Source organism: Varanus komodoensis, unplaced genomic scaffold (genome assembly GCF_004798865.1).
Source record: "Varanus komodoensis strain SLA01 unplaced genomic scaffold, ASM479886v1 scaffold189, whole genome shotgun sequence".
Classification (NCBI taxonomy): domain Eukaryota; kingdom Metazoa; phylum Chordata; class Lepidosauria; order Squamata; family Varanidae; genus Varanus; species Varanus komodoensis.
In genome coordinates this window covers 122,572-148,480 of record NW_025335545.1, presented here as the reverse complement: position 1 = coordinate 148,480, position 25,909 = coordinate 122,572, and the positions used below count along the sequence as shown (strand labels likewise).

The 25,909-nt window shown below is 63.2% G+C and overlaps 5 protein-coding genes across 9 annotated transcripts in view; 2 read left to right on the top strand and 3 right to left on the bottom strand.

Moving 5' to 3' along the window:
- Positions 1 to 6,937: 6,937 nt before the first annotated feature.
- LOC123021791 (RNA-binding protein 4-like) lies at positions 6,938 to 12,711 on the top strand. 4 transcript variants are annotated; one of them, XR_006414407.1, is made up of 5 exons: positions 6,938 to 7,045; positions 8,300 to 9,297; positions 9,853 to 9,950; positions 10,809 to 11,894; positions 12,701 to 12,711. XR_006414407.1 is itself a non-coding variant. In XM_044426864.1 (3 exons), the coding sequence occupies exon 2, from the start codon at positions 8,330 to 8,332 to the stop codon at positions 9,275 to 9,277; it is 948 nt and encodes a 315-aa protein (XP_044282799.1). In that variant the 5' UTR covers positions 6,938 to 7,045; positions 8,300 to 8,329; the 3' UTR covers positions 9,278 to 9,297; positions 9,853 to 10,438. The 4 variants fall into 4 exon arrangements, 1 of the variants encoding a protein (XP_044282799.1); XR_006414406.1 differs by lacking the exon at positions 12,701 to 12,711 and having other exon boundaries at positions 9,865 to 9,950; positions 10,809 to 12,538; XR_006414405.1 differs by lacking the exon at positions 12,701 to 12,711 and having other exon boundaries at positions 10,809 to 12,538.
- Positions 12,712 to 14,765: 2,054 nt separating this feature from the next.
- The window catches only part of LOC123021798 (neuroblast differentiation-associated protein AHNAK-like), a 54,342-nt gene continuing 43,198 nt past the window's right edge, over positions 14,766 to 25,909 (bottom strand). Inside the window, exon 7 of the mRNA XM_044426876.1 lies at positions 14,766 to 14,824. Coding sequence (XP_044282811.1) covers positions 14,766 to 14,824 — 59 coding nt within the window. The remainder of the gene's footprint in view (positions 14,825 to 25,909) is intronic.
- On the bottom strand, positions 16,399 to 20,868 carry SNX15 (sorting nexin 15). Of its 2 annotated transcripts, none has more exons than XM_044426861.1 (8): positions 20,720 to 20,868; positions 20,193 to 20,228; positions 19,896 to 20,016; positions 19,308 to 19,423; positions 18,943 to 19,153; positions 17,934 to 18,089; positions 17,169 to 17,408; positions 16,399 to 16,638 (listed from the first exon to the last, which is right to left on the bottom strand). In XM_044426861.1, exons 1-8 carry the CDS (start codon positions 20,816 to 20,818, stop codon positions 16,505 to 16,507), a joined length of 1,113 nt encoding a protein of 370 aa, XP_044282796.1. In that variant the 5' UTR covers positions 20,819 to 20,868; the 3' UTR covers positions 16,399 to 16,504. The 2 variants fall into 2 exon arrangements, with proteins under 2 accessions (XP_044282796.1, XP_044282797.1); XM_044426862.1 differs by having other exon boundaries at positions 17,169 to 17,402.
- Positions 22,483 to 25,149, bottom strand: ARL2 (ADP ribosylation factor like GTPase 2). Its single transcript, XM_044426863.1, has 6 exons — positions 25,034 to 25,149; positions 24,747 to 24,897; positions 24,262 to 24,372; positions 24,016 to 24,178; positions 23,618 to 23,698; positions 22,483 to 23,001 (listed from the first exon to the last, which is right to left on the bottom strand). The coding sequence occupies exons 2-6, from the start codon at positions 24,809 to 24,811 to the stop codon at positions 22,867 to 22,869; spliced, it is 555 nt and encodes a 184-aa protein (XP_044282798.1). The 5' UTR covers positions 24,812 to 24,897; positions 25,034 to 25,149; the 3' UTR covers positions 22,483 to 22,866.
- The window catches only part of LOC123021792 (neuroblast differentiation-associated protein AHNAK-like), a 5,729-nt gene continuing 5,364 nt past the window's right edge, over positions 25,545 to 25,909 (top strand). Inside the window, exon 1 of the mRNA XM_044426865.1 lies at positions 25,545 to 25,551. Within this exon, the coding sequence (XP_044282800.1) occupies positions 25,545 to 25,551 (7 nt within the window). The remainder of the gene's footprint in view (positions 25,552 to 25,909) is intronic.

Sequence of the window (25,909 nt, the reverse complement as noted above, 5' to 3'; positions counted from 1 at the left end):
CCGGACTTGGTGGGCCGCGATCGAGGGCCTTCCCTCCTTCCAGGCACCACCGCCAGCCTGGGGCACTCTGTGCCCTTCCTTACTTGGGCTGCCCTTACAAATCCCCCCACCCAGGTGCCACGGTGGGGGTGCCCAAGGGGGGTGGTTGCAGGTGGGCCAAGGGGCTTGCTTGGGAAGGCGCGGAAGAGGTCCTAAAAGGAAGGGAATCTGCCAGGCTCCCTGTCCCTTAACAACACAACTAGTGACATCAGCAACGCGAATGCCCGGTCCCAGCAGCCCGCCTGCAGCACGTGAGCCAGCCTGGGTGCCGGCAGGACACCTGCGCCCCTGGGCCTCTCGTGTGCCCCCACCCCAGGCACAGAGGCCTGGACATTGCCCCGGAGCCCCGCCTGGGCTTCACCAGGCTCACAGATCCCTCCCCCGCCCCACGTTCACGGCCCGGAGGCACTTTCTGTGCCCGCCGAGGGGGCTACGGAAGCGGCGCTGTGCCAGCCAGCCAGCCTCAGGCGGGATCAGGGCATTTATTCTCCGGGCCCCGTCCCGCCAGGCACCCGCGTTCCCGCACGCCGTGCCGCTGGCTAGGCCTCGTCATGGATGGTGTAGATGACCAGGTCATTGGGGAGGCTGCTGTGGGGCAGCTCCGTCCTGCGCCCGCCGTCTCCGGAGCGCCAGCCGGGGTCCAGGGCGACCTTGTGCTTGCGCAGCCGGTACAGCAGCGTCACCAGCTGCAGCTCCATGCGCGCCAGCGACTGCAGGCTGGATCTGATGGAGCAGCCCTGCCGCGGAAGGCAGGGCACGTGTCCAGGGGGCTGGGCACAGTCGATGACCTGTGCGGAAGAAGGCAGCGTGGACGGGGGGTCAGGAGCCAGCGTCTCCCCCGGGGAGGTCTGCCGCTTCCACCCACAGACGACCGTGCACACATCGGCATATTCTAACCGGCCAAAGTTTCTCTCCCCCAGGGGTCTCCCGCGGTCCCCATCTGTAAAATGGGAGCGTGGCGTGGGAGACGAGGACGCTTGATTTTATGGGGGAAGGGCCTTGGGCAGAATGGTCGGACGGCTGGAGGTGAACCCCAGGAAGCCAAAAGCCGGGCCCTCCCTGGGGATCCAATCCAGGGCCTGGGCCTTCCTCCCGCAAGGGTCCCTGGACTGCCGAGCCTTGGGGCGGGGGCCTCTTCAAAATCTGGGGCCCCGAGTGAAGGCTCCGGCCTGGCAGGGCAGATTCCGACACTGCCCCGGTCTCCTCCTGCCCACAAGCGCGGCGTTGGAGCCGAGCTGCCCCAGTGCCACTGCCCGGCCACCCCTTCTGCCCAGACCCCAGAGCTTCGCACTGCAGCGTGCAGCCGCGTCTTGCGGCCGAGGGACCTCCCTCCCTGTGAGTGCTGCAGCTCGGCTCCGAGGGTCGAGGGATGCCCGGCGGGGGCAGGTGGGGGTGCCACGTCCTGGCCGATCAAGTCGCGCTGGGTGGCATCCCCGGGAGCCCCGGTCCCGCTGCACCACGCCCCCTCGTCCCCCAGCAGCCCAGGGCTGGCCGGAGGCCCCGGGGTCGGGCACACACCTCCGGCTCCTTGCACGCTGCAGGGGGGCACGGCTCCACGCTGAACGCATTCAGAAGCCACACCAGGCCGTAGAAGCCCACCAGGCTGGCCAGCCACATCAGCAGTCGCTGCCCCATCCCCTTGGCGGGGTCCAGACTCCAGAACGGGCCCTGGTCGCCCGGGGCCTCCACGGGGGTCCTCTCCCGCCCGCCCAGAGTCCGGATGGCGGCGGCATGATCCAGCAGACAGCAGAGGGAGACGGCGAGGAACCCGCAGGCCTGGACCATCTCGACCCACTTGCTGCCCACGTGCCCTGGGCCAGGCCAGGCCACCGGCACGGGGTGACATCACAAACCCGGGGGCAAGTGAGGCGGCCTGGGATGGCCTCCCGGCCTCTGGCCACTGCCTTGGCTGGGAATCGGGGCCGACAGGGCCACTCCCATGGGGCTGGTCTCTCGAGCCCCCGGGGGGCCGAGGCATCTCCGAAGGGTCAAAACAACGAAACACTATCACAACCACGTGGCTGAGCTCACCCCTTGCCTCCCCTGCTGAGATCCAGGGAGAATTCTTGTGTTGTGCCATGCTTAGGGTGCCAGATTGGGACCTGGGAGGTTAAGGTTCTAGTCCCCATGAAGCTCGCTGGGTGACTTGGGGCCAGTCACTGACAGTCCTGGCAGGGTTGCTGTGAGAATAAATTGTAGGGGAGGCAGAAAGCGCGCGAGAACAAAAAGCCGGCTAAGCCAGGGAGCTCGGAAACACCAGGGAGAATCGATACTGCCTCTATGTGGCCGCATGTTTTCAAAATAAAAGAAAATTGCTCGTTAAATGCTAAGATGTCACACAGAACTCAGTGAAGCTTCGTTTGGCCCTCGTGAGCCGAATTCACACCACGGGCCTTCCCAGCCTGGACCCAAGCCTTCCTAATGGGATGGTGCCTATGCTTTTAAGTGCAAGCCCCATCATCCCCAGCCAGGCTGGCTGGGGCCCTCTGATGCACGGGAGGGGACCAGGCTGCGTAAGGCTGTTCTGATCAATGGGAGCCTCACTCGTTGCTTGAAATCCTCAACCTGGACCAGGTTGCTGAACAGAAAACTGGAAAGGCAGAGGAAGACACTCCTGGGGAAAAGCTTCATGCGAAGGGCGCATTTTCCTGCTGCCGTGAAACCAGGAAAGACGCCTCCGCAGGGCCTCTCTTGCCCTCCGCTCCAGCCCAAGCCTGCGGGGGCCCTTCCTGCACACCCGCGGGGATCAGCACCACGGACAGGGCCTCCTCCGGGCAGCCCCTCCGGCCGGGGCAGGGCTCTGCATCCGCCCAAGGGGCTGCGGTGGCAAGAGCGGGCCTCGTCCGGGGTGCCCCGCGTGGGAAACGGTCCGCTGGCTTTCCTTTTCCCAAGGTGCAAATAAATCATATTTCTGCATTTGAACATGTCGGCCTCAGTGTGCGTTTCACTCAGAGTGGTGCCTGCCTGATCCGTTAAATGCCAGAAAACGCACCAGGACATGGGGCCATTCTCTTTCTCTCAGCATGCTTTGCTTTGGCTTCCCGCCCCTTTCTCTTCGCATCCTCCTGGTTTTATTTATTTACTAATTAACCCGCCTTTTTTCCTTTCCGGGCAGCTCCCCTAATCCTCCTCCTGCTGATCCTCAAAATGACAACCCTGCAAGGTAGGCTGGGCTGAGAGTCCAGGACTGGCCCACGCGCACCCCGAGGGCTTCCCGGCTGAGTGGGGACTCCAACCGGGAGCCGCCGGGTCCTCAGCCCCCCATGAGCCCCTGCACTGCACTGCACTGCACTGGCTCTCGTCGCGTGCTCTGGGCAAGTTTAATCCTCCCCCTGCTCAGCTCTCCACAACATCGTACACGGCCAGGTTGAAGGCCCCGGGGCGCCCCTTCGCCTGCTGGCACTCGGCCGCCCTGCAGCTGCGGTGCCGCACCAGGAGGCCAGCCTTGCGCCTGTGCACCAGCGTCATCAGCTTGACGATCTCCTGCTCCATCTGGGACAAGGCAGAGGCCAGGCGGCTTTCCAGGTCCTCGGGATTTGCCGGCGCCGGCTCCTGGGGGAAGCGGGAAAGCATGGTCAGGCCGAGCGCGGAGGGGCTGGGGCGTAGCGGCACTTGGGCTCTCGGGGAGGGTGCCCAGGGCTCTTTCACCAGCCGGGCCGCCCGGACTTCCCCTTCCCTTCTGGGCTTAGCGGCCACCCATCTCCTTCCCTGTGCGCCTGCCCGCCCCTTAAGATCCGGGCCTGAGCGCCTCCTTTGGGAGCCCCCTTGGAAGAAATTAGGAGGGTGGCTACCCGGAGGAGGGCCTTCTCGGTGGTGGCACCCCAGCGCTGGAACGCCTTCCCCAGAGAGGTTCGCCTGGCGCTGACTCTTCATTCCTTTCGGCGCCAGGCCCAAATCTTTCTAATTTCCCAGTATTTGAAGGTTTGATTTTAATGTGGGGTTTTACCATTTAGCGATTAATTGACGGGCTGCATTCCACCCTGTTTATTGTAAGACTGTCCCAAGACCTCAGTAGTGGGCGGGATATACATGTTTTAAATAATAAAATGAAATCCAGGGAGCAGGTGCCTTTTAAATTGCTCCCACCTGAGCTTTGCACTTTGATTTCCTGCTCAAATGTATATTGAATGGTTATTTTCTATCAAGGATGTTATTGTTTCTCACCTTTGGATTTGCTTTTTTATGCAAAAACAGGATATGCATAACAATTAAGAATTGAAAACGTTTTCGATGTCAAACTGTTATATTTTGCTATTTTGGACTGTTAAGCTGGTTTAAATTGGTATTCTAAAGATTTATATCATGCTTCGTTGTATCTTTTCATGTTTTGACTAATCGCTGTGAACCACACAAAGAGCTTTGGCGGTTATGCGGTACAGAAATGAAACAAATTAAATAAAAACAGAAAACAACTTGAAGCAGGGAAGGATGTGGCAAAATAGGCATGGATACAGCATATGGATACAACTTGTGGTTCATTCCCTGGCAGCTACAGGGAGATCAAAGCCAAGCAGATCAAGGCAGTTGGAGGATGTAAGTATCTTTGCTGATAAACAGGGCTTCCACTAAGCACAGGGCCAGATAAGACCAATATTGGCTATTCCTCTGTCCAGAGAAGAATTGTTTTAGTGACGTGTTCCCGAGAGACTTTAACCTACACAAAGGCACACATCTGTCTGCCTCACAACCAGCAAGTCCTAGATCTATAATACTAGATTCAAAAAAGCCACAAAAATTCGGTAACAGTTATTATATCTACCAGATTTGTAACTACGGTTCCAGAATTTTGCAGCAAAACCAACGTTTCAAATTCCATCAGATCTCTAATGACGCCCCTTCCTGACTGCATTTCCCTTTTCAGTCTTGAGAGCAACTGAAAGGAGAAAACCATTCTATATTTTTCCTTCATCTTTTTTTTTCAAGGCTTAATTCCTCTTCTTTGGAATTAATTCTGGAATTTTGTGTCAGCTCATTTTTGATAGGTTCCTTGGCCCACAAAAAGGATGTAATTCCTCTTCCAAATCTGCCGTTCCCAATTTTATTAATCTTTCAGCAGGATTTGCAATCCAGCCGGTCATCGAAACCAGACCAGCCGCGTGATTTTAGGACGCTGTGTTCTAAAATTTTTTCACATTTTGTATCGTTAAACCATCCCGAGACTTCGGCAATGGGACAGTCCAGCAAAGTTTTAAGTGAGCAAATACACAGTTACCACACTTCCTCAGCTACTGGGGGCCGCGCCTGGAGAGCCACTCGAGCTGCCGCTGCCCCGTCGGCCCCGCGCCGCGCAACCCGCCCCCCCCCCGCGCGTGTCCCGGGGCGGGCACCTGGGCCTCCTCCGCCGCCCCCGAGCCGGGCATCTTGCCCAGCCGCCGCAGGGCAAACAGCAGCAGCCCCAGCAGCAGAGCCACCGAGCAGGCCAGCGCCAGGGGCTCCCAGGCCAGCGGCAGGGGGACGCCTTCCTCCGGGTTGCCCGCGGCCAGCTGGTACCCTGCGGTGCCTCCTCTGTGGAGCCAGAACACCCCTGGCAGCTGCTGCATGGCGAGCGCTACGAGTGAGTGGCAGCCGCCCCCCCGGGCACGGGTGGCCATGGCCCGTGACTTCACAGATGGGGCAGTCCTCATTGGCCGGCAGGACCGGTGACCTGGGGAATGGAGTGTGCCAGGAGCCCCGTGGGCCGGATCTGAGCAAGGGCCGCCTCGCCTCGTCGGCGGCCTCCTCCCACCAGCACCGCTGGCCGCCTGACCAGAGCCACCCAGTGACGGGAGCCCAGTAGCCCAGTCCCTGGCCCAACATGCTCCGGTCTTCCTGCTCTCGCCTCCCAGGCGTCTCTGCTCCTCTCCGGCTCCCCGACCGCTTTCGGCCACCAAGGACATTGGGCACTGGGTCAGGTCAACGCCCATCAAGCCCAGCCTTTACTCCCAGAGGCCAACCAGCCGCCCACCGGAAACCCACACACTAAGAGGCAATGGGGGGGGGAGGGGGCTGCATCCGTGTGACTCAAACAACGCCCAAGCCGTACTGCATACTTACACCTGCGCCCTGCCAGGATCTGGCCGGGAAGGATCGAGCCCTGCACAAGGACTCCGGGAGAGCAAGCGCATCGCTAGACTCTGGAGTGCTCTGGGGAAAGGAGCGGCCCGTATTTTAAGCCCAGTGCAGGCCAGCGGTACCGGTGCTCGGGGAAACTCCTCTGCAAAGCGCCAGCAAGAGCAGCCAGGGCCGCGCCGGGCAGAAGAAAGGACAATTCCGCTCAGAGATCGGGCCGGGCCGGTGCAGGATTGCTCTCTGCGGGTGCCCTGCTAGAGAGAGAAAGGGGTGCCGCTCCTTTCATCATTTGAGGCGCAATTTGATGCGTGCTCAGAGGGAAGAAGTCCCCCACCTCTGTGCAGAAGGCCTTTCCCCGCATCTAAGCCTCCTTCCACCCGGGAAATGTTCCCTGCTGACATGCGGGTTCGGCTACATGATCATTGGGCGCAAGTTTCTTCAGCAGCCTCAGTTGCCCTAGACTGTAGAATGGGTGAGAGGTGCGGGGGGGGGGGACGCCTCGCGACCCTTCGTCCTCGGGTGCGCTTTTGGGCACCTTTCTAGCCGGGGCCCTGGGCGATCCACGAAGCTGAACCTCTGAGTGGTGCCGTCCAGAGGTGACTTAGGGAGGCGCGGGGAGACGGAGGAATCGGGACCTTGGGCCGATGTGGCCCCCTCCCCACACGCACCCAGGGCAGGAGAGACCCCGGCGCGTCCGTTCACACGCGCAACGGCGCTCCCTTTGCACTGGAGCGCGGCAAACGCGGCATCCGGGCCGCGCGCCCCGGCCGCTTCTCCTCCTCTGGAATAAATAGCTTAGGGGACGAATGTGTCGGCCCCCTCGGCTCACGTGACCCAGAAGAAGCCCAACATGGCGCAGTCCTAGATAGCTTCAGCCTCGCCGAAGCCCAGGAGAGAGGTTGAGGCAAGGGGGGCACCGACCGCGCAGCACAGAGGAGACGCCGCCAGGAGCCGGCCGGTGAGTGGGGGGCCCGCGGGGCTCGTCCGGCGGGGCGCCAAGCGCGGGGCGCGACCCCCCCCCGCCTCCCCGGTGCAGAAACCCACGCCTGGCCAGCGGGTCCCGGGGCGCCCGGCTGAGCCTCCTCGCGAGGCTTCCACCCTGGCTACCTTCCGGATCGGGCCCCTTCCCGGCCCCCGCACACGCGCCGACTCCCCCCGGGCCCCGGGCGGGCGCGAGGCGTTTGGGCCAGTGGCCACTGGGAGCCCTCCGGCCCTCCGATCCCCCCAGGGGCCTTGAGCGCCCGCGCCGCGCTTCGGGCACGGCCCGGGGACCCTCCGCCCGCAGGCGCGTGCCGTGTGCCCCTGCGCGGGGCTGCGGAGGGCCCCCGACGCGTCTCGCGGCTGCCCCTGCCCGCAGGACCGAGCGGGGGTGCAGCGGGGCAGCCAGTGCGCCTCGGGGGGCCTCCGGGTCCCCCCATCTAGAAAAGCAGCCAGCGCGGCGCTGGGAACCTGCCGCAAAAGGCAACGCGGCGCCCGGAGGAGCTTCGCAAAACGGCCGGGGGAAGCGATCCGGCGTGAGCGCTCGCGATTTCGCGCGGGGGGGAGGCCTTTTTCTTCCTCTCCCACAGCCCCCCAGCCCAGCCGGGTCCCTCATCCCACAAAGCGGAGGGAGGCGGCTTCGAGACAGAGCCCTCCCCCAGAGCAGGGTCAGTTCCACCAAATTTCCTGTTGGCCACCGGCATGAACCTGGGAGGGAAGGTCGCCAATTCATCCCCCAGGCTAAAGGCCCCCTCCAGGGCCAGAGTCGGGGGGGGGCTTCGCCCACCACCACCAGGGCACTTGGGTGGGAAGGCCTGTGGATTTCCGCTGAGCAGCAGATTGGCCTCTGCGCGGACGTGTGGCCGGGCTAGAGGGACCCTGCTCGGTTCCGCAGGCCTTTCCCTTGGTGGATCCAGTGCAGCGATGGGCGAACGCTTGCTGGGGGCCTACTCTGACACTTGGCCCGGTTTTCCTGCACCTCAGTCCATCGGCACCCACCCAGGCCCTCGGGAAACGGCGGTTCCCTGAGGGGCGGGTGGCGCAAAGGGCCACCGGGTCCTGAGCCAGCCCCGTGGCACAGGCAGCAGCGGCTTCCACGGGCTCCGGCAGGAGATTCCCCGCCTCGCCCAGCAGTCGTGCCAGAGCCGCCCGGTGCGGACCCCCTTGCACAGACGCGAGGCACGTGCGTGGCACTCCGGCGGGCTCACCCCTGCCTGCCTCCCTCCTCCCCCAGGTGATCCCTGGCAGGGCCCGCAGCGCCACCATGGTGAAGATCTTCGTCGGGGGACTGTCCCCCGTGGTCACGGCGGAGGAGCTGCGGAAGCTCTTCCAGCAGTACGGACAGGTCAACGAGTGCGACATCCTGAAGAACTTCGCCTTCGTGCACATGGAGAAGGAGGACGAGGCCCACCAGGCCATCAGCGCCCTGCACAAGAGCGAGTTCTACGGGGCCCACCTGACGGTGGAGTACGCCACCTCCAAGATCCGCAACGCCACCAAGATCTACGTGGGCAACGTCTCGGCCAAGGCCACCACGTCCCAGGTCCGGCAGCTCTTCGAGCGCTTCGGCAAGGTGGTGGAGTGCGACATCGTGAAGAACTACGCCTTCGTGCACATGGCCAAGGAGCGGGAGGCCATGGACGCCATCCTGAACCTGAACGACACGCCGCTGGAGGACCAGAAGATCTTCGTCACCCTCTCCAAGAGCAACAGCTCCCTCCGGGCGGCCAAGGGGGCCGCCTTGGCCCCCGCGGCCCCCGCCACGCCCAGCTACTACTTCTCCCGGGGACGGATCCCTACCCCGGCGCCCGCCTACACCCCCTACTGTCCCCGGGCCTGGTACGACAGGGAGTACTGCGACCACTACTCCTACGAGCTGTACGACCGGGCCCGCGCGGCGTACGACCGGGCCCTGCCCGCCCCGACTGCCGCGGCCGCCTACCGGGAAAGAAGCCCCGTGGGCCGGCGGACGGCGGCCCCCGCCACCGTCATGGCCCAGTACACTGACCCTTACGCGGCCGCGGCGGCCGCGGCGGCCACGGCGGCCGCCAACCAGACCTACAGCCAAGCCTACAGCCAGCCCGGATACGCGGCCGCGGCCGCCGCGGCCGCCACGTACTCGCAGTACAACCTCGGCACGGCCTACAACGTGGCCGAATACTACGAGCGGTACGCCAGCACCTACACCGCGCAGTACGCCCAGACGTTCTGAGGGACCGGCACCCGCCCCCAGTAAGTGCTGGAGATCCTCGGCGCACCGGGACGCGGGGAGGGGCGGGACGTGGGGAGGGCCGGGCTTCGCACCCCCGGCCCCGGCCGCCCCGCGTCGGTGGGGAGAGCGCTTCCGAGAATGAGCGCGGCTGCCCCTCCGGCGCTGCAGCGGATGGGCCGGGGCTCTGCAGCCCGTCGGCGCGGAGCAGCCTCACGGGAGGGTGAGCGACCCCCGAGCTCGGGGGCCTGGCCCACCCGCCACTGCTCCGTGGGGCATTCCCCACCTCCGGGGCCTCCCCCTCCCTTCAGAGCAGGCGAAGCGCCCCAGAGGCTTTGTGGCTGGGGCCAAGCGGCTTCAGCGACGATGCAGGCAGGGGCGCGCGGGGTGGGGGGGGTCTGGGCCCGGCCCCACCGATTTCGGCCCCCGGAGAGCGCGGCCCCCGGAGCCTCTTTGAAATGGAATCCGGCTCCCGGGCCGAGAACGGCTCTCCCTCTCCGTAGTCTGCCGGCTGCGTGTTTGTGTGTCTGTGCGTGTTTGTGTGTGCACACCTGAGCAAACACAACTAAACTGTGTAGATTTCTTTGCAGGCTCCCGGGCAGCACCGGCTGGTGTCTCTGAAGCTCTTTGCAGAGCACTGACCTGCACTGGTATTGTACTCCAGCCTCCTGCCCAGGTTGGTGACGCTGCATTTTGTGGTTCTACCGCCCCCCCCCCCGTCCCTCCCCTCCTGGCCCCTTTCTCCCCCTGCCCTCTTCCCTTGTTCTTTTCCGTTCCGATCCGGTCGTAACCTAAAATCACCCCCTGCTTCGAAGAGCCGTCGCCTGCCTCACCAACCCCGCCGTGCGAACCCGCGATGGTGCCGAAGACGGTTTTGCTTGTAGAAATGTGTCCGGTTTTTCCGAACTCTGTCCTTACGCCCCAGGCTGCCGGCATCCGCAACCCTCTGCGCAGTCGCCGGCCCGTTCTTTGCTCGCTCCGTGTCTTTGCGTGCCCGGGAGGGTTCCTTTGCTTTGCTGTATTCTTGGGTAACCTTTTTAATTTTTTTGTTTTCGTTTTCGCCTTTGTACAACTGGTTAACAGAGTTTGTTCCTGTTGCGGCAACTTGTTGGCTTTTGATTTTTTAAATGTTGACGATTAAACGGCTTTTACAGAACCTCCGCCTCTCGTCGTCAAATCAGCGTTGCTTTCACGATCTCGCCCTCCTCCGCCTCGGCCTCCTCCGCCTCTCTTTCTGCATGGGAGATCCGGCTGCTTTCACCTGCTGCGATTTCCGGCCCCTGGTGTCCGTGCCGCATTCCCGCCTCGGTTAACTTCCTCCCCTCCTTGTGCTTTGCGTAAAGAGAGACCTCGTCTTCCTCTCAGCTCTGCTGCCGTCCTCACTAATGCCGTTTCAGGAGAACTTGCGCAAAATCCAGCGCCGCCGTCCGGCGCCGTTTCCGGACCCCGTCTCTTCGGCTGTGCCTGTTGAAAGCTGGGGCTGACCCTTTTTAACGCTGTTTTCCCCCCGTTGGTTCTCTCTTTCTGTGGACAGCTGTTTCGGGAAGGAGCGAGGGGATCGGGGCATGGTCCACACGCGGGCGGAGCTGACCCGAAGGAACGCTACCTCCCGTCCTGCCCTGCGGCCATCCGACGCGACTCGGGAGCCTCACCGGGCCACCCTCCGAGCGACCATCCAGCTGCTCCCTGCTTCCCTCTTCGCTCTGCTCCTAGAGTAGGCGCTGGAAAGAGAGGTGTGGTGGGGGGGTGGCCGGCCGGCGGAGGGGCCCCTGGCGCAGCAACGGGGTCCCGCGAGGATGCCGTGTTGGGACCTGGCTTCTCTGCCCGCCCTGCTCCGCAGCCCTCCGTGGGCCGCACGGTCTCTGGGGCAAGCGCCCCCCAACATTGCTGCTTGGGCAGGAGGGCCTCCCCACCGTGGGCACTGGCTCCCGTGCCCCACGCTTTCTTCCACTGGGGAGAAGACACGGGGGCAGGTGAAGAGCGTGCCTCCGCCGCCCTTGCTAGCCCGCGGCTACGGATCCCAAGGAGCTGCCTCCCTCGCCCCCAGGCCACGGAGTGGGATGAGGCGGGGCGAGGGGAGGGTCCTGTGCGGGACACAAGCCTCCGCGGGCTGGACTGGGCCCACGAGCTCCAAGCGGCTCGCCTCTGAAGCAGGAGGCACTGCGGGAAGTGGGGACCAATGGTTTCTGCTCCTGGGCGGGAACAGCAAATGAGGATGATTGTTGATCTGCTGGGGCCGAGAGGTTACGGGCCGGCAGGCCTGCCTCGCGGTGGGAGGAGGGCTGGGCTGGCAGCCCGCAGCTGCAGCGCACAGGGAACGCACGGAACCGAGCCGCATGTTGCATGCAGACGAGCCCGTTCGCTGGGGCATGCGTTTCGTGGGGACTGGGCCTCAGCCGCAGACTGGGCTCCTGTGGGCATCCTTCGGAAGAAGCCCAAAAGTCGTGCAGATGGGCGCGCTGGGCGTTGCAGGAGCTCGCTTCTGTCTGGGGCGCGCACGCCTGCCCCCAAAGGAGCCCCAGGAATCTCTCTCCTTGCAAGCAGCTCAGTTCAGCTGAGCTTCCCCGGCCCGCGGCCTTCCAGCGGCATGGGCTGCGACTCCCAGTGTTCCTGCGCACTGGTCCGGAGGCAGGATGGGGAAGGCAGGCCCAGGGAGTCCGGGGCTAGGGATTCCCCCTCCAAAGAGGGGGCTGGGGGCTGATCCAGGGCAGGCGCGGGCAGCCTTGCGGGCCACGGACGCATCCAGCCGGTTTGAGAAGCGGTCCCGCACATCCCTGCCAAACGGCAGTGCGGAGCAGCCCAGGTCAGCGGCTCGCAGGACTGGCAGGGGCGGCCCTGAGCCCCCAGATGCAGCGGCGGCAGAAGCCAGTCCCGCAGCGACTCCAGCTCTGGGCAGGGAAGTGTCTGGATTAAAAAGAGGAAGGGGGTCAAGGCACGTCGGAAAGGTACCCAGCGGGTGCCGGAGCCCCGTCCGCACGGCCTCCCCGGGCATGGCAGAGGCGCAGGGAGCCGTCACGGGCACTCACAGATCTTGGCCGCATCCTCTAGCGGGGGGAGGCTTTCGGTGAAGCGTAATTTAATTGGTGTTTGTCAGAGCCCCTTTCTCCCACGGGGAACCCCACGCGGCTCACCACATCCGCCTTCTCCCTGTTACGTCCTCACAACAACCCAGAGAGGCAGGCTAGGCAGAGAGCCGGAGAGCGTCATGGCTGGCTGGGGACCGGAGTCCGGCCGCCCCAAATCCCAGTCCAGCGTTCTAACCACCACATCACACTGGCTCTCCACAACCACAGTGGCCACGTTGGCTGGGGATGATGGAGTTCTAGTCAAGAATGGAATTACAGTTCTATCCCTGCAAGGAACCCAAGGCGGGTTACAGAATCCTCCTCTGCTGCATTGATCCTTCACAACAACCCTGTGAGGTAGGGCAGGCTGAGAGTCTGTGACTGGCCCAAAGTCACTCAGTGAACTGCATGGCCAACTGGGGTCTAGAAACCGGATTCAGTCCAGTGCTCTAACCACTAGGCCACACTGGCTTTATATTCAGACTCCTTGCCCAAATGGGAGGCCCAACGGCTTGAGCAGCGAGGTGAGCGCTTTCTGCCCCACTGAGGGTAATCTTGAAGGCCTTGGTGGCCCCCAGCTCAAGGACGCCCAAAATGCCCCCCCCCCCCCGACAAAGTTGGCAGATCCAGAGCTAAACCCAGTTCCGGGCACTCTCTCTAGCATCCTTCATTTGTTTAAACAGTCTGCTTTAAAACATTTCTAATCTTGTCTACAAAAACTGCTATTAAGTCCGCAGCAACGGCATTTAGCATCAGGGCAGCAGACGCGAAATACAGTTAACGGGGACTGAATAGCAGCTTTATTTATTCCTGTACTTTATTCCTGTCGTCGCGTTGAAAATGCAAAACTGCACATGCTCAGAGGATGCCTTTATACGGTAGCAAATGGGGGGCTTGTGGTTCACTGTAACGCTGAGGAGAAATTTCCGGTGTGCCTTGCTGTTAAAGGAATGCGTGGGTGTCTGCCCCGCACCATAAGAGCACAAGGACCGGGGCTAAAATTCCCGAGCGGGCCAGTGCCTGGAACGCGGGGTGAGGCTGGGCACGCCATGCCGCCTGCCTTGCCCCCCTTCCTCTGCCTGAGGCCTGCAGAACCGTTGCCCTGCCTCTTGCGCCTTCGCCTGGCTGCCCACGCCTGGCAGGGTTCAGACGGACCACCCCGGAGGGCTGTGCGTGGGAGGAATAAGCCACCGGTAAACTGCAGCCTGTTGTGTTGTCTGAACTTAACTGCGACAACCCACTATGCAAATATCGAAAGACTCACAGTTCAGCAATAACCCATGGGTTCTCCTTGACCCTGGCCTGTGAGCGCAGTGCAGTTCAGACGACCCACTAGCCCACGGTTCCACAAGCCACCGTTCGGTGACAACCAGAGTCAGCCCTCAAGGGCGGGTTAATGTCTTGTCTGAACCCAGTGGCTCCGGGGCTTCCAGGGACGCAGGCAAAAGCGGAGCTCGGCTGAAGTAAGAGGAAGGAGCCCTCTGTGGGTTTCTGGGGGGCCTCTCCAGCCTGCCCCCAAGCCAACTGCCCCCCCCCCCCAGCTTGCTGTGGTCCTTCCAGCAGGACTCGGCTCCAGGGCTGTGATAAACCGAGGTGAGTCGCACTTTTTCTGCTCGGTCGGGTTTCGGGGTCCATGGCCGGCCTTTCTCCGTGTCTGGGTGGGACTGAGCTTGGAGGTGCCGGGGGAACACGGCTGGGGGGACCCCACAGCCCCTGGGGGTTCGGCTCCAGGGCACCTCCACACATTGTGCTTTTTATATGTAACATCTTTCCAGACCGCTTTCAGGCAGGAGTCCTCCAGGGTGGAGCACGGCCACGAAATAGACGGAGACGGTAATAAAGAGAGCAAACATGTCTGCAGAAACAGCCAGTCCCAGAAATAAAACTGGGGACGGGTTCGGTCCCGCTCTGCGCACACTTGGCCTGGGGGCACCTCCTCCACGCACCGGCGGGCTGCCCCTCGGCCTCCCGGGGGAGCGTTTTCCAGTAAAAACCTTATTTCTGCCGGCTGAGTGGTGAGGGACAGACGCCCCGCGGCAGCTTCCCTAATTCCCCCCAGCAGAGCCGCGCCGTGCCCACCGTGTGCCGGAGGCCGAGAAACAGACGCCCCGTGCTCACTGGCCGGGCATTCCCATTCCTGCCCATGGGCCCCACGGCGGCTCCCTGCGGCTTCCCTCCCAGCCCCCAGGCGAGGAGTCGGCGCAAAGGACACACGAGCCGCACCACGAGACGGCACGCACGGCGGAGGCCCGGCTTGGCCCTTCGGCACGGAGAAAACCCGGGCGGGTGGGGGTGCCGGGGGGACATCCAGGTTGGGGGCTGACAGATGCCACTGAGACGGGGACAGGCCCCTCCCTAGGGCCAGAGGTGGCCCTGAAGACAGCCAGCGCCATTTGGGGCGGCTGGAGGGTCACGCACAGAGAACATTAAAACATCTTTTCTGACTTATTCCAGCTGAGTGGTGGTGTTTTTCTGTCTCCTTTGACTGCTGGTGGAATGCGCCCCTGATCTGGCTCTGCAGCCCATAATGCACGGGCTGTGGCGGTGTGGCAGTGCCCGGGGGGTGGGCGGCTGGGGATCGGGTCAGGAGACCAGGGCGCAGAAACCACGCAAGATACAAGCACGTTCCAGGTCGGGCAGGCAGAGCAAGGTGAGCGACGGAAGTGCGAGGGGGCCGAGCCAAAGAAAGCCAAGCAGCCAAAGCCAGTCGGGAGCCGAGCGCCAGGGAGACAAGCCGAGGAGACGCGGGTACCTGGGTCTGGAGCGGGAGCAGGGGGGCCGGGCAGGAGCAGAAGCGGAGGCAGGAGCAGGGCGACAGGCGGTTCCCGAAGGCGCAGGAGCTCCAGGCACACCAGAAGCCTCTGGAGGGAAGAGCCAGTTCTGCTGCAGCACCTTCCTCGGCTCCCAGGTGCTGCTCGTAACATCGCAGGTGGCTGCAATTGACTGACTGGGCCGGGCGTGCGCTCGCCAGGGCTGCTCTGCCGCCTCCTGGCCAGGAGGGGGAGCCCTGGCCCCAGCCCGGCTCTGACTGGCAGCTGCAGCTCTCGGGGATTGCGGGGGGGGGGGGGATTTTTGGTCGCCTGCCTGTAGATGCCAGCTTTGAACCCGGGACCGTCCACATGCCGAGGCAGGGTTTTGTCACCCAGACTTCGGCTCCGTCTTTTAGAAGAGCAGAGCAGTTTTGGGATGGGTGCTTGGAACCAGGCTCTCCCCATCGATGGAATTTTTTGTTTGCTCGGAAGAAGCTTTGGGGGAAGTTTCGGGATGGCGGCAGTTCCCCAAGAGAAAGCCACCGCCCTGCACAGTTCAGCTGCTTCACCACCACACTCGCCCGCCCGCCTTTCCCTTCCCAATTTTATCTCTTGGCACATGGTTGTAAAGGAGAGAATCCGGACACGAACGGCTCTTTTGCAAGCCTCCGTCAGGGTCCAAGCTGGGTGCACGCTTGCCGTGAAGCCAAGCGGGGGTTCATGCCGCCTTCCCCAGTCTGGTGTGGTCCAGATGGGCTGGCTGTAATGCCTGCTATCTCTGGCCAGGGTCGACAATGGCCACAGCTGATGGGAATTGTAGTCCCACACACCTCAGGGGCACCAGACTGGTGGGGGGAGGATGGGTTGTTCTGTCCAGAGATGCCTGACGATCACAGAGCCTAAGGAAGGACGAGCAACCCGGCGCCCGCCCAAGAGGGCCCAAACGGATCACTTACAGAAGGGCTGCTTCGGGGGTCAACTCGCAACATGCTTGCGAGAGAGTCTCTCCTCCCTCGCCAGAGTTCCCCAGGCGGGGAAACAGAGTCAAAGACCGGTTCTGGGTTCCATCCTAGCATCTAAATATGGCAGGCAGCTTGGCTCTGGGTGCAAAAGCAGCTCCTGACCAGGCCAGGGGGAAGGGGAGGCGCCTTGTTCAAGGGTCCCCCAACCTTGAAGCCGGCACTGTGGCCTAAGCTGTGTGGACACGGGGAGGGGAGGGGAAGAATCTGGCAATCCCCCCCCCCCCCCCGGATTTAGGTTCTGGGTGCTCCCACACCGGAAGAGCAAACACAGTGGGAACGGCTTGAAAGAAGGTTTACAAACATGTATTTTACAGGGCGGACTGAATGCCCGACCACGCGGGGGGGAAGAGCCGGGAAAGGACCCCGGCGCAGAGAGGAGGGCAGCTGCGCCACTCAGGGCGGGCTGGTGCCGTGGCCGGCTGGGGACTGCCGGCCTGTCAGATGTTGCCGGAAGATGTCCTCTGCCCTCTGCAGGTACTCGGCCGTCTTCTTCTTCACGGCCTCCCGGCGGGCCGGATCCGGGTCCCCTGCAAGGCAGGCATGAGGCGTGTGGGCAAAAGGGCTCCCCCTTTGGCTCGCTCGCTGCGCCGCCAGGTCTTCCGAGCCGAGGACCGAGGGCTGATCCAAGCCCTCCCCAACAGCGGACCCCACCTTTTCGGGTGGCTGGGTGGGCCTGTTTGAAGTGGTACGGGGCACTCTCGCAAGCCAGGCAGTGGACTGAGGAGAGGCGTGCCCCTCTCCGAAAAGGACACCCCAGAGGAAGGGGCCCCAGAGGGAACCAGGAGAATGTTGAGAGGCTGCATTCGACAAACCACTCTGCGCATGCTCAGAGACTCATCCTTCGTTGGTTGCACATACTAGAAGTGCAGTGGAAAGTAAGGGGCTTTTGCCAAAGAACGGCCTGTGGCGTGGAAGCAGAGTGGGGAACCTGGCTCAGGACGGCAGGAAAAGCGGGGTGGATCTCGCCCGGGCCAGTCCTCCGTGCGGGGGCTGAGCCGGCCCGTCCCCGTGGGGTGAAGACGCAGCCAAGCGAGCAGCCGGCCGGCACCCGGGTTACCTTGGAGCCCCTGGAGCAGCAGGTCAACGCCACCGCGGTAGCCGTCAAAAGCCTGCTTGTGGTTCCCGGCCGCTTCGCTCGCCATGGCCTGCCGGATGCGCTCCACGGCCGGGGGCAGGTACCCCCCGGGGTCCGAGGCAGCCGTCCCGTCCTCCGGGGGAGCAGAGGGTGCCGGGCCGGATCCTGCGGCACCAAGAGCGGCCAGCTCGTCCCCGTGCGAGGCGTTCGCTGCACCTGCGGCTGAGCGACAAGGGCCAAGGCTGACGGAGAGACGCCCGGCCACCGCCCCTCCCCGCCTGAGAAGCCTCCCCAGGGCGTGTGGGGCGGATCGGGGGCGCGGGGACGGAGCCCCACTCCGGCCTCCTCACGGCGGCGCAGTCCTCGAAGGAGCGCCCCCAGTGCAGGCGGCTGCTTTGCCCCATTCTGGAACTTGTCGTCTTCCTGGCGCCGGGCTTGGGCAGAGCAAGCAGCTCTTTGCTGCTCGTTCCAGATCAAGCTGCCCCAGGTATTTTGCCTGCCGGCAGAGAGCCAAGTGTCTGCTGGGGGCTTCCGCTCTCCCCGCATCCCGCAGCCACGGTGAGACTGCATTAAGCTCAGGGGTAGCACCCTGCCGATGAAGCCCCGCAAACCTCGGCTCCACCACGCCACCCCTGCCCGGTTCTCTCCGCACCTTCGCAAGACAAGCTGGGGAGAACCCACCGGGGTGGGGACCGTGCCTGTCTTCCCACGCCCCAGAACCCTGCGGGTGCCCTCCGGCCCACCTACCTTCCTTGGAGAAGGGGTCGAACAGCGCCAGCTCCTGCACGGAGAGGCAGCAGGGTGGTGCCCCGGGCTCCCGGGCATCCTCCTCTTCTCCCACAAAGGCAAACAGCACGTCCAGCGCCTCGTCCTCGTCGAGCTGCTTGGGTGAGGCGGCCCCGGGTGGAGGGGGGGGGGGAAAAGGGGGGGGGGGGGATCAAAGGGGGGCATCAAATCAGGCCCCTGCCAGGGACCTGATGCACGTAAGCACTGCTGATCTCCCCCAACTTCCCCCTCCCCAGAGAACGCGGCTGCCAGGCGCTTGAAAGATTCGGGGCCCGGGCACCAATCTGCCTCTATGCGATTTTCGACAGGATCACAAGGCTTGTTCCAGTGGCGGCAGGCAGGGCCCGTCACTCCATCCCCTGAACGCACCTCATGTCCAGAAAATGAGCGCTTCCGTTAATTTGGACCCTGAGCCAGAGTATCCCCAGCCAATGGGAAAAGTTGTTGTTATCATTGTTATTACATCCTGCTTTTTCTTAAACTAAACCCAAAGCAGCTTACATCCTTCTCCACCTGCTGCTCTCCATTTGATCCCCACAACAACCCTGTGAGGTAGGCTGGGCTGAGAGTCTGCGACGGGCCCAGAGTCACCCAACGGGCTCCATGACCGAGAGGGACTCGAACCCGGATCGCCCAAGTTCCAGCTTGTAACCACTAAGCCGCACTGGCTTTTTAGGGAACTCTTTCCGGTTTCTTTTTCTGAGGACGTGATGTGAAGCGGGGCCTTCCTGGTTGTGACCCCCGGACCGCAGCACTCCTTCCTGAGTTTTGCTCCCTCTTTGCTGGTAGGCACCCCGCTTTTTCTTCAAGCAGCCCTTTGGTGCTTAAGGGTGGGCTGGATGCGACTTTCATTCTGTGGCTGCAGCATTTTCCTACGCTTGCTTTATTGCTGTTTTCGTCGAGTTTAATTCACGCCTGGGAGTCAGCCTTGCTGACACTGTTCTTTGCAGAAAGGCAAACCGGGCAGTACCTCTCTCCCCGCTTTTGGGCTCCAGGTGTCGCTCTGGACTCAGGGCCTCCGCGCCTCTGCTCGGGTCCTGCTTCGCCTGCAAGAGTCCCTGCTCCACGAGGGACCCCAGAGCATCCTCGCCGGCCTCAATGCCTTCCGGTGGCACCGGGATCAGTGGGGGAGGCAGGGAGGGCAGGCCGGAATTCTCGGGGGGGCTCTTGCCCTCTCCACCCTGCAAGACAGAACCGGCAAAAGTGGGATAGAAGGCAGGCCAGGGCTGCTCCTGCGAGAAATCCAGCCCCTCGGAGGTCCCCACCGGGGCGGCTTCCCAGAGGGCCTGTGGCCGGGGAGCCTCGTGGCGCCCTCCCCCCACTCCGCCAAAGTACCCGGAAGAATTCCTTGAGTTGAGGGCTGTTGTTCAGGGCAGGGATCTGCACGGTGAAGCGGAGCATGTTCTCGGCCGCCTGGCGCCGTTCCTCGATCACCTGGGGGTCGAAACGGCCTGCGAGGAAGGACAGCTCGGCATCAGATCCGGATCACGGCCCCCGTCCCCGCTGCACCGGGATGCTCCTGCACCCGCAAGATTTTCAAAATGCAGACACCGAGGACACACCAAGCCCCGAGTAGGAGGACGGCACAGGTCACCTGGGCGACACCTGGGGCTGGGCCTAATCCAGCCCTCTGTGTCCCCCTGGAGGGCCGTGGGCCCCTTCCCCCCGCCTGCCCTTCAGCCCTGGCCACCCGTTGCTCGGCATACTGCATCGTTTAAATTCAGCCTTAAATTCACCTGTGCAGGACAGGCTAGAAAGCCCCGAACACAGGCAAGACCAGCACTGTCCGCTCTCTACTTAGCAGTCTCATTCACCACGCCGTCCCTTAGCCACACGCCCTGCCCAGCGGCTCGGCCGGCTCCGCATCGCCGGGCTCGGCCGTCGGCAGCAAGCAGCGCCCCCGGCCCGGCCCCAGCGCCTCACCGAAGACCTGGGCCTTGGGGAAAGCCGGGAAGTCCTCCAGGCGCCGGAAGAGGTTCCGGTGGATGTAGCCCAGGTCGCCATGCAGCTTCTTGAAGTCGCTGTACCGCTTCCACACCACGATCTGCGGGACAGAATCGGGGTTGGTGAGCCTGCTGCGCCAGAGCTGCCTGCCTGGGTCTGCGTCTGCCCACCTTGGAGGAACAACGCGGAACAAATGCAATAAATACAGCTGCGGGGAGCGGAGCGGGCTGGGGAAGAGGGGACCCTCCGCCCTGCCCTGAGTGGGGGCGGACCTACCTCCTTGACGTCTTCGGGGTTCGCCTTGGACACAAACTGGAAAGAAGAGAGCGAGCGAGGCGGTGAGGACGGGCCCGGGGCCGGCACGGGGGTCCCCTCCCGCTGGCCTCCTTGGACCCGCAGCGGGGCAACGGACCCGGATCCCCCGCCGCCTCCCAAGTTTCGCAGCACGAAACTTCCCGCCAACCTGTCCGTCTCCTACTCGTAAAACCGGCCTTAGAATAGCGCTGAAGAAACGCAGTCTATTCTAGAAAATCTGCATTTCTGCCAAACTGGCCGGGAAGTGGGGTGCAAGGAGCTCCTGCGGCCCAGAGGCGCTGGCCCCACTCTGCGCTACGGGGCCGGAGCCGAGCCTGCCCCAAGCTCAGTCGCGCAAGCCAGAGCACGCGCAGAGTCGCGCCGCCGCCGCCGCCGCCGCCGCCGGGACTCTGCACGCGCGCAGAGGCTCGGGCTCGCAGCGCCCCTTTGGCGCCGGGCCCCGCGCCCCGGCGCGCGACGCCCGGGCGGGTCCCCGCAGCCGCGCTCACCTTGGCCGTGACTTTGTACTCGGTGTGGCCCTTGGGGTGGCTGCGCGGGTCGCTGACGGCGTAGTAGCGCCGGTACTGCTCCGGGGCCCGGCAGGACATCGCACCGCCCCTTCCGCGGCGCGGCCCCTTTAAATGCGGGGCGGCCGCGCAGCGCGGGGAGCCGAGGCGGGGTGTTCGGCGCCCCACGCCCGCCCGGGCGCATGCGCGCTGCCCGCCCGGCCAGGGAGCGTCCGCAAAGCGCAACCCGGGCGGGGCGCTTGCCGGCGCCGGTGGGAGGGGCCTGCGGCGCAAGCCCCGCCTCTCCCGCCCAGGCCGGTGGGGGCGCCCGGGGGACATGCCCCCGCGCCGCGCTGGCCCCCCTTTGCAGAGCAGCCCCCCCCCCGGCCCGCCCCCCCCCCCCGCCTCGGCTTTCTCCGCGGTTTCCCTTCTGCGGGCGCAGCAGCCGCGCTCCTGGCGGGACCAGCGCAGCGGACTCAAGTAGCGATCGAGGGTGCGTCCCGTCCGAGCATCACTCAGCGGTTTACAATACAAACGACAAACCCCTTTCCCTCGATCTGTTTTCCTTTTAACCTGTTTGCTGCCATATTCGCTTTCTGTCCAGAAAGAAATATTCCAGGTTCCTCTCGGATGTTGGGACTGGGATTCCACAAGCTTGTGCAGAGGAGCGGGGGGCTTGGATGTGGGCCTTTTTTGCTCTGCCCTGAGCCCCCTCACAGTTTCCGTACTACACCCTGGCCCAAGAGCGGCACGCTCAAGATGAGTGTGCACACAGTGCAGCAAACGCAGAAACAGCGAGTCAGAAGGGGCCTCCAGGCCATCTAGTCTGACCCCCGGCTCCAGCTGGCTCCGCTCACGACATGCCCACCATGTGCACGTCCAGCCTTTCCTTGAACACCCGCACCGGTGGGGCCTCAACCATCTCCCACGGAAGCCCCTTCCATGCCCTCGGGGTCCTGTCAGGAAGTACTTCCTGGCATCCAAATTGAACCTTGCTTCCCTGAGCTTTGCTCCGTTGGGTGACAAGATGTGCTCAGAGCGTGTGCAGAGTTCCTGTATAGCAATCTTGAGTAACCCCGGTTTTTGCCCCCTACAGCTGACCCCATATTTGTGGAAAGAGGGAATTTCAGCTGGCGTGACAAAATTTCCCCCTTTTGCAAAACTCCATGAGGACGCTTGGCCTTTCTTTTTGCAAACAGCGACCTCAGATGGACAGAATGGCAGTGGACCATCGAATCACCCACTGCACAGCTGTGCCCAGTGCCACCCCTTTGGCTTGGGAGTGCATCTGGAAAGCTGGCTGTGCTGTGGGCACTCGCACAAAATGGCTGCTTTTCTGGGGAAGGGCATGGCTGATCATGTAGCTGGTCACCCCCGGCTCACGTTCCGGAAGACGATGACGAGGAGGCTGCCACGCTTGTATGTGGCCGAGAAACTCAGTGCAAAGGCCTCGAATGCTGGAGTATTTGCCCCAGCAGAGTATTTATTTCATAGATGACAGACTGGTGATGCTCTGACTATCGCCATATTTACTGGGACTCGGGCGATCCGGGTTCGGGTCCCCGCTCAGCCATGGGGCCAACGGGTGGCTTTGGGCCAGTCAGACTCTCAGCCCAGCCTACCTCACAGGGTTGTTGTGGGGATAAGACTGAGAACGATGTAAGGCCCTATGCATTTTTGACCGCATGATCCTAGTTACTCTCGGATGTTAAAAAGCCTCGCGACTCCCACGTCCATTAACAAACACAAACATAAATCAAACCCGAAACAATATATCTGGAACAGCAGCCACAAATTTTAGCGTTTGACGGGGGGACATCTGCATCCCCGCTTTCTTCGACACTGGCGCGAGGCTGCGGCACCCAGGGACAGGCTAGGCCGTCGAGTCGCATCTTTATTGGTATGCTCCCGAGTCAAGGCCATACAGAGAGCCAAGTGTGGGCGACCCCGATTTCCCCCTCCCTGGGCTCCTGCCAGCACGGACTGCGCCCAAAGCCCCGGCTTGGCGGCAGCAGCAGGACCCGATCAGCCGGGCAGGCCCAAAGCAGCCAGGGGCAAAGGGTCCAAGGTACCGGCCACACGAAGAGCGTGCGGGGCGGTGGGGGGGGGAGGAGGAGGCGGCGGCAGCAGCGTGTGGGCCCTCGCCCGGCTCAGTCCACGTTGAATATCCGCCTGGAGATGTCATCCAGCAGCCAGTCCACTCCCGCCAGCAGGTTCTCTCCCGTGTACGCGCTGCAGCCCTGGATGCGCCAGTGGTGGGTCTTGATGCTGTCCAGGTCCAGAGCCTGGCGAGGCAGAAACATGGCGCTGTGAGCGATGATGGTCCAGGCAGGCTGGGGAGGAGCTGAGCGCAGGCCCGCCGGAACCACAGACCGGCGGGAAGGGGACCCTTGGGAAGCACAGATGCTCCTGGCGAGGGTCCCCGCCTTTGGGCCCCCTGGGAGGGTCACCAGTGGGGAAGCTACACGTGGGTTTTGGTCCTGGATGCCGCCGGCCTGTCGGTCTCTTTAGTGAGATGCTGATTCCATGTTAAAAGAGCCTCAATTGAGGTAATGGTTGCTTGGCAGAGCTGGGACTGTATGGTCCTGTGAATGGCACAGAGCACGCGGTCCAGAAATGAACGGAACGTGACTCTGTTTCCTTGGAATTCTGCACCAGCCGGGAGACGCCCTGCAGAACTGGAGCGGACGCAACGGAGCAGGCGATGTGGAAACGGCGGGGCAAACACAGTGTCCCACCGAGCTGCGTGCTCCAGGCTGCGGGACCGGCCGAGAGCCACAAGACGGGGCTGCACGTCTCTCCACCTCTGGCCCCCCGCTTTGCCCCGGGGCTGCCCAGGCACCAGCCCTGTCCCCCCATGAGCACTGGCTCTCCTCTTCCTCAGCCCCCCTCACTTCTTACCTCCTGGATTGCACTGGGGTTCAGCGCCCCCGGCAGGTCTTGCTTGTTGGCAAAGATCAGCAACGTGGCTCCAGCTAAGCGCTGTCGGGAAAGGAACGGCCGTGAGACACAGAAGCAGGCCAGGCCCGGCACCGGCACCGCTGCCGGCCGGAGCGTTCCCAGCCCTGCACGGACCCCGCTCCTCATCGTTACCCCTGCGAGGCGCAAGGCCGGGTCCACACGCCCTGAGCTTTCGGCTTGCAGCCTCCCCACCTTCATAGCCAGTGGGCAACCTTTGCTGCAGGGAGGAAGTGCCCGGCCGGGCAGGCCGTTGTCCTGCTGTGCCTGGAGGGGCCAGGGCCCCCGCTGCGCTGCAAAGCAAGGGCTGCCCCCGCCCCACCGCACCCCACCCCTCCTACCTCCTCCACCAGCAGCCCCTGCAGCTCCCGCTTGCAGTCCTCCAGCCGCAAGAGGTCGGCGCTGTCGACCACCCAGATGAGCCCGTCGGTGCTCTCGAAGTAGTTCCTCCAGTAGGAGCGCAGCGATTTCTGCCCCCCCACGTCCCAGAAGTTCAGCTTGAACCTGCAACGAGAGGGGGCATGGTGCTACCGGGGCGGGGGCGGGGGGCGCGCGGGCGGGGGGCGCGCGGGGCGGGGGGGGCTCACCCGCGGTGCTCCAGCGTCTTGATGTTGAAGCCCAGCGTGGGGGAGATGGTGTCGATCTCGTCCCCGTTGAACTTCTTCAGGATCGTGGTTTTGCCGGCATTGTCGAGGCCCCTGACGGGGCAGGGAGTCAAGGGGAGCAACGGCGGGGGAAGAGAGGATGCCCCCGAGGAGGGCCGGGGGACATGCACGCCCCAAAGCCCGGTCTGAAGTGGCCATCAGCCCCACAGCAAGCAGGCACGCCACGGGCTGCGGCGGAAGCAGGCGCACTCTGCGCACGCACAGATGCACCCTCTTACCTCCTCGGGTCACGGGCTGCAAAGGTTGCATGGAAAGGCCGGACCAAACCAGGCCCTCTGGTTCCCAGATCCAGGGGCATGTAGGGGCAGGCTCGGAGCCGAGTCCAGGCAAGGCGCTGCCCCCTCGCCCACCCCCAAATCCCCCCTTCTCGCTCGCTCCCCGCCCTCCTTTTCCCCGCGGAAGGATACAGCATGAGCAGCCGCAATTCGCGTTCCTTCTGCCGCATTTTCTTCAGGATGCTGAGCAGCCCCATCGCGCGCGCCGACGGACTGGCACGCGCTGCCCCCTCCCGGGTTCTATTGGCTCCACCTCCCCGAGCTCGGCCAATCGGAGGTTGCCCTTTCAACCAAAGAGATAGAAAGAGAGGAGGGTTGGCATCTAACTTGCACTTCCAAGCAGTGGAAATTTCCATAGTGCGGGGCCAGAGTGCGGGGCCCTTCATGTTACTTAAGGACTGAATTTTAAAAGCACTTACATGAAAGATTCGTATGGGTGCTCGCTTTGTATAGGATTGCACTGTTAATTTATATTTGAATCGAGGCATGGAGGTTGATACCAGCAGGAGAGGAACCTGAAGTCGTCATAGAAAACGAGTTAAATTATTCCTCCTTCCTTAATCGCCAAGCCCCACCTTTTCAATGGAGGACGACTATGACGGATATGGTAGCTGCAACGTAAACTCACACAAATAGAGTGAGAAACGGGGTTTGACATACGGGTCCAGTTCCCAGTTTCTCATTTGGAAGTGAACAATTCGGCAAGGCAAGAACCTTTCTAAATCCGGGAGTCGCTCCATCCCCGCTTCTGCCCTGCCATATTAACCGTGGGCGACACTGCAGGGTTGTTGTGCACTATTCTTTGAGCACACGTTCGGGTTGCAACAAAGGCCCGTTTCTTCCATCCTCTCCCAGCCTGAAACGCTTGAGCCGGGTTGGCCTACAGCTCCCATCCTCCGCGGTCCCGATTTGCCATGCTGACTGGGGATGATGGAAGGTAAGTCTGAAAGGTGCCGTCTGCGCTCGGCTGCTCACAGTCTTCCCTGGCCCAAAACCATAAGAAGAAAACTACTGTGCAACCGCCTGTCTGGAACCCTCCCGCCCTGCGGGCTGGGGATGTTGGGGTCGGCACTCGTGCGCCTGCGTGCGTCCGGCGATACTATCGCGGCACGCTGGGAGCTGTAGTCGCGAAGGCCGGCGCGCCGCCCCCGGGAGAAGGGAGCGTCTGGGGCAAGCGGGCGGCGACGGGCAGATGCGCGGGGCCGGGAGGGCCGCGCGCCCGCGAGGCAGCTCTTGCAGGGGGGCGGCGGCGGCGGGGGGCCGGGCGGCGGAGGGGGAGGGGGAGCCGCCGCCGC

What these genes read in the sequence shown, in the direction of transcription:
- LOC123021791 (XM_044426864.1), top strand. Translation starts at nt 8,330, where the DNA reads ATGGTGAAGATCTTCGTCGGGGGACTGTCCCCCGTGGTCACGGCGGAG.
- SNX15 (XM_044426861.1), bottom strand. Translation starts at nt 20,818, where the DNA reads ATGTCCTGCCGGGCCCCGGAGCAGTACCGGCGCTACTACGCCGTCAGC. An exon ending in ACCCCGAAGACGTCAAGGAG is followed by an intron (nt 20,017 to 20,192) that starts GTAGGTCCGCCC and finishes TCTGTCCCGCAG; the next exon opens with ATCGTGGTGTGGAAGCGGTA. An exon ending in GCTGCTCCAGGGGCTCCAAG is followed by an intron (nt 16,639 to 17,168) that starts GTAACCCGGGTG and finishes CCTGCCTTGCAG; the next exon opens with GGGACCCGGATCCGGCCCGC.
- ARL2 (XM_044426863.1), bottom strand. Translation starts at nt 24,811, where the DNA reads ATGGGGCTGCTCAGCATCCTGAAGAAAATGCGGCAGAAGGAACGCGAA. An exon ending in GAATTGCGGCTGCTCATGCT is followed by an intron (nt 24,373 to 24,746) that starts GTATCCTTCCGC and finishes CTGCCCCGTCAG; the next exon opens with GGGCCTCGACAATGCCGGCA. An exon ending in AAGACGCTGGAGCACCGCGG is followed by an intron (nt 24,179 to 24,261) that starts GTGAGCCCCCCC and finishes CTCTCGTTGCAG; the next exon opens with GTTCAAGCTGAACTTCTGGG.